Below are 8,745 nucleotides of genomic sequence, written 5' to 3'. Positions count from 1 at the left end.
CCATAAACAGAATTTTGATGCCCACCTACCGGTTCCTGGGTTACTGTAGGTGCTCAAATGAGCGTTGTGAAAAAAACTATAATAAACGTCTATAAACTACACTTAAAAATTGGGCTTCTACGACTGACGCTAATATAAAAATCTGTTTCTATGGCAGATGTTGCTCGAGTCTTACAGAGAACAATATATCATTCAATAATATATCATTCAATTAAAATGAGTTTAAAAAATTTAACACGGTAATGGGCTCTGATAATGAGTTCTACGGAAACATGAAAGTTCAATATGAGCAATGATAAGTCGTCTTAAGAAAGTAACACTTGTTGGATTCTGTACAGACTGAAATGATTTCAACATTAAAATTCATATCTCTAATGTGAAACCGATGAAAAAACCTTGTTCTGTCATTCTGGACTCCTAAAATTCTGTTTCATTTTCAACACATTAGATTTGGTAATTGAAAAAGAAATCATTCCATTCGGTGCATTCTGGCCGTTTATACCAGTTCGCTACTGAAATTAAAACTAAAATCTAGCATATTATTAAACTTTGAAACTGAAAACTAGGTTGTGCATAAGAAACAAGTGTCACGGCTGGATCTACCTGACAACTAATTATGAAAATTGTCCTAATTGAGGAAACATCCAAATTAAAGTTTTCTAGTATTTGACATGTACGTGACATACCTTTGAAACGGTGAGCATTGATTTATTCTTTTTGGACGAAATACTTCCCATTTCTAAATTTTTAAAGAAAACTCGGACTCATTGAAGTTGCCATAAGCCGGTTCAAAAACGATAAAATGCTGAAACGGCTTACATTTTGTGAAACTTTTGATAGAATATAGATTTAAGTGTTTCAATAAGATTACTTCATTATCTTCAACAGTATGGAAATGAGTACATGTATTTAGTCAAGTTTCTGTTTCGAGTAGGTGAGGAAACTTGGTTGATTTCTCGAGTTGTATTGTGTGAAACTTTTATTCAGTTTTGAAAAACTTTTCAAGTAATCAAATTGAACCATTCGTTTAAAAAAACTCAGCTAATTTTTTCTTCATTTTTAGTGGCTTTTGTTATACAATCGAAAATTTACTCAATTCAAAAAACTTCTCTAAATTTTTAAAGCGCAATGGCACTTCTTTTCAATTCTCCGCTTTGAAAAATACATTTGAGGTTCCCCTTCTTTTTTCATTTCTCGACGCAATCCAATAGTTTTTTTTTCAAAAAGCGACTGCTCGAAGAGAGAGAACCAGCCTTCATGATTAAGTATTCTTCTTTTTTCTCCCCCAAAAAGTGCAAAAAAACCAACGGCACCACATCTTTTAGAACTTTTTGCATCTTTTTTTTTAGGACAGCTGCTGGAGTCCGTGATGCCACAAGATAAGTTTGAATTCTCTCATGGGCTAAGTTTATTCAAAACTTCAAACCCCTTAAAATATTTTTGAAACAGAGAAGATTACAATAAAACTGACTGCAAAGAAAGCAATGTTTTTGTTTTTCAGGTTAACAGTACAACTCAAATTAAAAATTATCGCAAACACAGCTGTCCTTCGAAACACATAGTCCATCTTCTTGCCCTTCCAAGCATTTCGATCCTGGCGTTCCATACAGTACCGCCCAAAAGGTTATCAACTTTGGCTGTTTTCAGTTGAAAATGACCAACTTTGAGAGTGTGTCATGGTAATATTGATTGTTCCACAAAGTAGATTTTTGATGAATCATACAGAACAAAGGTAGATCTTCATTTCTGTAGTTGACAACTTTTTTGTACGGACACTCCCTAGCAAGTTACGTATCGACAAAGTAATTTCTCCCCCAAATCGACCCATTTCAGTGCAAAGATAGTGCGATTTTTGAGATGTCGTCTTAAAATGACCATAACTCTCTAGGAAGTGCTCGTACAAAAAAGTTGCCAACTACAAAAATGAAGATCTACCTTTGTTCTGTACAGTTCATTAAAAATCTACTTTGTGGAACAATCAGTATTACCATGACACACTCTCAAAGTTGGCCATTTTCTACTGAAAACAGCCAAAGTTGATAACCTTTTGGGCGGTACTGTAGATCCGCCCATTACCTTCGATTGCGGCCCTGAAAAATGTATATTATTAATTTAATAGTGTCCACGCTTTTTACAACCGCGCTTTATTGAAACCGAAGAAAACTGTGTGCGCAGTTGAGAAACTCAGAGAAAATGTGACATTTATCTAGGAGATTTCGGTAGAGAGCAGTTGTAAGAATTTAGTTGTCTAAACTTACACTTCTCCGACAAGGCAGATGGTTTGAATCTTGCCGATTGTCGGCCATTCCTCATGACCTCTCGGCCATTTACATGGTGAAGCCATCAATGCGCAACCGACCTGGGTAGCCAATGGATGCAGAATATGAGTCACAGTACGATCCGGTCCCAAGAGAATCTCAATATGATATTCGTATACCTCAAGATGATCTTGATGTATTTCGGTCTGCCGAATGTGACTGTCGATAAAGTTTTTGTCCAGAATAGCATAGGTGGGCATATCCCCCATGTCGTCCAAAAGGTCACAGCTTGAAGTATAATTCTGGATTGTGGCTTCCAAGGTACGATTATATCTCTAAAAATAGAGGATTACAGTCCATAGGCAGCCATAAACTCACCATTTTTTGCATGTTAGCAATCTGAGCTGCATTCGCAAATCGACTGCGGAAGGAGTTGATGTGCTCCAAGCTCTTTTGTTGGAACCCAGTGTGGAGGGCGGCTGGTGACGCGGAGATCGTGGATACTGAAAATTTGATAACCAAGGACTTTAAGGGATAGAGGTAGTTCTTACCCGTAAGCAGCAGCATGATGAGAATTGAGAAGTTGAGCATAATTTTTTCGGAGAAGAAACACAATTGAGAAGATGGTTTAATCTGAAAGAGATAACGTCACCCACATAGAACAACAATGTGAAGAATTATTCAATGTATTTCTTATCAACATTTTGAAACAGCAAAAATTGTTCTGAAATCTAAGAACAAAAAACGAAAACGACTAAACGAATGTAATCGAGAGTCCCCTAGGACTAGGCCACGCCCCTTTCCGCGAATTAGAGCCATTTTTTGACAAATAGTGCATCGGAACTGCAGCGTCGACCCCACATGATTGAGCTTTCTCCTCTCTTTTTTTCTCATAAAGAATGCAAGAGAATTGAGTTCCAAAAAGAAGGAAAGAGTCCAAGGAACACGAGAGACACATAGATCTATCTTCTTTTAAAAAACTGGGAAAGACATTAATGCATTCTTTTGAAATCTCTTTGAAATGTTCTCGATTTCGAGGAACAGATATCTGGCAAAAGTTTGTGGGATGTATCCGTTTTGTTCGAAAAAAAGTCATCAGAATTTAACGTGAATAGTAGATGTAAGATGAAAATCAATGGGCAATTATGATTTTACTAAAAACTAAAGCGTCGTTCACTAAAGTAACGATTGCGAGAACATGTTGGATTCAGCTGGAATCGCAGGAATACGGTCTCAAGATTCCCATGAACAGTGAAGTAAATAGAAAAATTGATGTGCATAGCAAAGCATTGTTTTAAATAGGCTTTCCATCCGGGCGGCAAAATGCCCGCCCGACCCGCCCTAGGGCGGGCGGCGACCCGCCCTAAGGCGGCCCTGCCGCCCCACAATTTTTTGCGTGACACCCTCCTTTCTTCACGCTCTTCCCCTTCGCCATCATTGTGCGAAGGTTTGGCCTAATGGTTAACAACTTTGTTTTTGAATTTGATACTCCCGGGTTCGAACTTTTTTGCTGCAAAACTTTTTTTTTCTTTTTTTTATTGAGTAGAGAGTGCGATTGGTTTTTTTGACAAAATTAGATTAGATAATATGAAACAAATAAATTACGGAGAAACATTTTGTCACGCCAGTCTTCCCTAGGGCGGGCTAGGGCGGGCACGGGCGGGTCGCCGCCCGGGCGGGCGAGGGCCGCCCGCAGAAACGCCCGTCCGGATGGAAAGCCTAGTTTTAAACTAATAGTTTTCGAATTTTTTATCCACAAAATTTTCATGAAAACACGGTTTTTCCAGCTGAACAGTAGATTAAGCAACCCTCAAAGCAAAAATTTCTTATAACCTGGTAATTTCTAATTTCTGAATCGGTTTTTCACTGTTGCGTGTTATTGATATCCACTTATGAGCAATCACCCTACAATATCATTGCGGACATTTTACTCTCTAAGAGCACACCGCATTCCTTTATCTGAAAATCAGTACATAGGCAGAAGTTCATTGTTTTGTTTACTTATCAGCGTCGGATACGAAAATAAAAAATAAAAACTGGAACCTGAAGCAGTACATTTACAAACATTCTCATTCCAGGATTGAAAAATTATTGCTTTCTGAAAAATATAGTGTTTCAAAACATCGCCATATGCAACCAAGGTGATGACAGATATTGCCTTGTCGTATAGAAATTTTCCGTGATAACAACTATGCCACAGTGAGATTACTCGAAAAGTCGACGATAAAAACGATTGTTGAAACATGCACTGGAATTTCATGTCAATTATTTTAACGAATGACCGAACAATTGATATCTTGATTCAGGAAAGGGTTTAGAATAAATAAAGGGACAGTTAGGAGTATTGAGAACCGGTGTATATCAAAAAATACGTTTCATAACTCTTGAAATTCATCAGCTGTCATAGGAAAATGAAAAACAAAAAACCAGAAAAAGTACATTTTAAAACACTCTCACTGTACATAGGATTGAAACATTATAGTGTTTCAAAATACCGTCGAATGTAACCAAGGGTTTTCCAGATGCTATGTCTATGTTATTCAAAAAAACTATTTGCTTAGAAATCAATGCAGAGGAAGTGATGTTTCTGAAACCTTGTTCCTGCTGAGAACTGCGATGAGTATGTGAACAATTACCAATTTTTGTAGCTCTAACTTGTTAGAAGTTGATTGTTTTCTGAAATTTGACGCTTGATTTCTCAATTACTCTCTCTATTAACAAAAACCAAAAAATGGTTCAGAGATATCGAAGTCTGAAAAAAGAAAAAAAGTGAACTTGGTTGTTTAGACAATAAATACAGCGAGGTGGCTCTTACTTGCGTTTGTTCAACAAGTTTTTCAATGGTCCGTTTTGTTGTAAACTAGAGAAATTTAGCTGAGCGTGTGGAATTGAGTTTTTTTTTTTCAAGTTATACTGTTAGTTGATTTTCTGAACTGACTCCACTACTGGTACGTAGCAGTGTCGCACGCGCTATAATTAGAACTAGAAACAGAATATTTCAACTTTTTTGTTTGATTACCATTCAAACAATTTCGATTACAAGTACATAGTCTGAAGTCAGAAAAATAACTTTTGAAATTCCCATCATCTGAGAAGACCTTAGTTATTCTTGGGTTTGTTTCAAAAAAAAGTTTTTAAAACAATGGTTTTTTTTTCATCTTAATACAGTTTTTGTAAAAGTACTGCTTCTGTTTGCATTATTAATCCAGCATTATTTTCAGACGAAATGAAGTATATCATTATTTTAAAAGAGATAAATATTTAGTCTCACTTGATGGCACAATAACTTTAATTGCTTTTTTTCGATTTTTTTCAGCTTTTTTAGTGAATTTTGTAAATTTACTGCTTCTGGTTATTGTTATTGATTTAATTTGACGATGACACAGCCTTCTCGAAATTGCCTTCTCGAAAGTTAGCACTTCTGTCGAAAGACTCATAAGAAACATTGTCAAATCCCAGTTGATGTAGGTCTCTATGCGGCAAGTAAGTTTTGAGACAGTAATAACAAATAATAGTATGAGAAATTGATAAGACAACCAATGTTTTTACTTTGTGAACAGTCCCACTGATAAGTAACTTAAGTTTTCGTCTTGTCTACAAAATACTTGCTGTTCTTCGAGCACCCGCTTTTCAAAAAAACCTATTGGATAGCTTTTAAAAATGAAAAAAGAAGGGGACCCTCAAATGTGTTTTTCAAAGCGGAGAATTGAAAAAAGTGCCATTGCGCTTTAAAAATTTGGAGAAGTTTTTAGAATTGAGTAAATTTTCGGTTGTATAACAAAAGCCACTCAAAATGAAAAAAAATTTAGCTGAGTTTTTTTTAAACGAATGGTTCAAGCTTTGATTACTTGAAAAAATTTTCAAAACTGAATAAAAGTTTCAGACAATAAAACTCGAGAAATCAACCCAGTTTTCTCACCTACTCGAAACAGAAACTTGACTAGACACATGTACTCATTTCCATACATTATGAAATTTGTTATTTGATTTTGATTGTCTTCTTAACAGACGTCTACAAACTGAAAGTGAATACACCAGAATTACTATAAACTCACTATTTTACTACTTTAATCCCAAAAAGAAATTAATTAAAATCATACTTGTCAAAAATCGCGCCGGCCCGGCCCGGCTCGGATTCAAAAATGTGTGCTCATTTTGTAACACAATTTTCTGAAATTTTTCGAAAATTTAGAGTAAAAATGCTTAAATTATCATACATATTTACCTTTTTATTAAATTTTGAAGTTTTATTCGAAAACCTTTTTTTTTCAAAAAATTTCCAAAAAAACATCAAAATTTCCAAAAAAACATCAAATTTTCAAAAATGTTTCGAAAACTGTTTTAAAACGGGCCGAGCGGGCCGGGCCGGGCCGAGATTTTTCCTGATTTTGGGCCGGCCCGGCCCGTGACAAGTATGATTATAATTATTTGAACCAATTTTCAATTACATCATCAGAGTACATTCACGATTTATTGGCAATAAAACGTTTTTGAAACATAGATATTTTAAAATTATGAAGAAGAATTACTGTCAAAAGTATTTGATCACTTTAGAATAAAAAATTAGAAAAGAACATGGAAAATAACGCTTTAATATCCAAAATCACAGCGTCAATTAATTACCAAGACTGTGAAACTGAATAACATTTGTACGGTCTGAAAATATTTACTTTTCAGTTACCATTCATTCAAAAAAATAAACTCGAAACAAAAACAAGTTTTTGCTGCTGTGCGTAATAAATATATCACGAAAATAATGTATTGTCTTCATTCTGAAAATAATGAATAGTCTGATTTTTACTTGATCCAACTTGAATCAAATGATACTCTTTTCTGTTTATAAATAAATTATTTCGAAACATTATGTGTTCTTATCTTTCTATTTTTGCTATCATTTCCACTTGTCTTCTGAAAATTTCTTTCTGTTTCTTTCTTCAGATTGTCTCTTATTGTTAAGTATTAACTTTGTCTCAATTTTTGATTCCAAAACAAAACTCAATTTTTGATTCCAAAACAAAACCCGTTCTGGTAATAAAAACATTTGAACTACAGATCTTTTCAATACATAATAGCCAGTTTCAGGTTCACCACTTTACCGTTAAAATTGAAGTACTATGTTGTGTGTGATGAATATAGACTGTTCTCCCAAAATCATAAAACTGAAAATAATATTTAATTTCAATTCTTTCTAAACAAACTCGAGAAATCAAACTCATTTAGGCACCTGCTTGAAACAGAAATTGAGTAGACACATCAAAAAAATCATAGTTGTCAAGGCCCGGCAAGGCCCGGCAAGGCCCGAAGGCCCGGGCCGGGCCGAGCCTGTAGTAAATTTTCAAGGCCCGGCTTCAAATAATGACCTTTTTTTCCAATTTTTTTTCCGAAATTTTTTAATTTTTCATCGAAAATGTAATTATTTTTGAATTTTTTCATAGTTGTCAAGGAACGGGCCTTGACAACTATGAAAAAAAAAAGAATTCTGAAAGTGAATTGAAAGAAATTAAATGTATTCATTGGAGACATGTTCTGATTATTAACTGAGAACCGTTTATTGAGTTACAACGTTTTTGAAACATAGATTTTTGGAAATTATCAAGAGGAATTAGAGCTTTTTATCGCTTTGGATAAATCATGAATCTGTGAAAAAATAAAGGGGTCACTTATAGTCTCTGATTATAAAATTTTCAGCATCAACGGTCTCCGCGTCACCAGCCGCTCTCCACACCGGGTTTCAACAAAAGAGCTTAGAGCACATCAACTCATTCCGCAGTCGATTCGCCAATGCAGCTCAGATTGCTAACAAGCAAAAAATGGTGAGTTTAGGGCTGCCTATGTCTTTAACCCTCTATTTTCAGAGATATAATCGCAAATTGGAAGCAGCCATCCAGAATTATACTTCAAGCTGTGACCTTCTGGACGAAATTGAGGATATGCCCACGTATGCTATTCTGGACAAAAAATTTATCGACAGCCACATTCGGCAGACCGAAACACATCAAGATCATCTTGAGGTATACGAATATCATATTGAGATTCTCTTGGGACCGGATCGTACTGTGACTCATATTCTGCATCCATTGGCTACACAGGTCGGTTGCGCATTGATGGCTTCACCATGTAAATGGCCGAGAGGTCATGAGGAATGGCCGACAATCGGCAAAATTCAAACCATCTGCCTTGTCGGAGAAGTGTAAGTTTAGACATCTAAAGTTTTCAGACATGTGTATAGCTCGGCACAGTTCTTAGAACTGCGCTCCACCGAAATCTCCTAGAAAAATGGTTCTTTTCTTTGGTTTCAATAAATCGCGGTTGTAAGAAGCGTACCTCGCTAATACACTATTAAATTAATAATATATATTTTCAGTGCCGCAATCGAAGGAAACGGGAGGATCTATGGAACGCCAGGATCGAAATGCTTGGAAGGACAAAAAGATGGACTATGTGTTTCGAAGGACAGCTGTGTTTGCGATAATTTTTAATTTGAGTT

At 35.6% G+C, this 8,745-nt stretch overlaps 2 protein-coding genes across 2 annotated transcripts; one reads left to right on the top strand and one right to left on the bottom strand.

The window, feature by feature from the left end:
• Positions 1-2,254: 2,254 nt before the first annotated feature.
• On the bottom strand, positions 2,255-2,849 carry GCK72_012213 (uncharacterized protein; the record flags this gene model as incomplete). The annotated part of the gene is made up of 3 exons (XM_053728926.1): positions 2,255-2,593; positions 2,637-2,761; positions 2,810-2,849. 3 exons carry the CDS (start codon positions 2,847-2,849, stop codon positions 2,255-2,257), a joined length of 504 nt encoding a protein of 167 aa, XP_053583698.1.
• GCK72_012212 (uncharacterized protein) lies at positions 2,371-8,737 on the top strand (the record flags this gene model as incomplete). Its single annotated transcript, XM_053728925.1, has 4 exons — positions 2,371-2,473; positions 7,947-8,071; positions 8,114-8,448; positions 8,623-8,737. The coding sequence occupies 4 exons, from the start codon at positions 2,371-2,373 to the stop codon at positions 8,735-8,737; spliced, it is 678 nt and encodes a 225-aa protein (XP_053583697.1).
• Between the last annotated feature and the right edge of the window lie 8 nt (positions 8,738-8,745).

This window comes from Caenorhabditis remanei, chromosome IV (genome assembly GCF_010183535.1).
Source record: "Caenorhabditis remanei strain PX506 chromosome IV, whole genome shotgun sequence".
Classification (NCBI taxonomy): domain Eukaryota; kingdom Metazoa; phylum Nematoda; class Chromadorea; order Rhabditida; family Rhabditidae; genus Caenorhabditis; species Caenorhabditis remanei.
The sequence above is the reverse complement of the archived record's forward strand: the minus strand, read 5'-3'. Positions and strand labels throughout refer to the sequence as shown.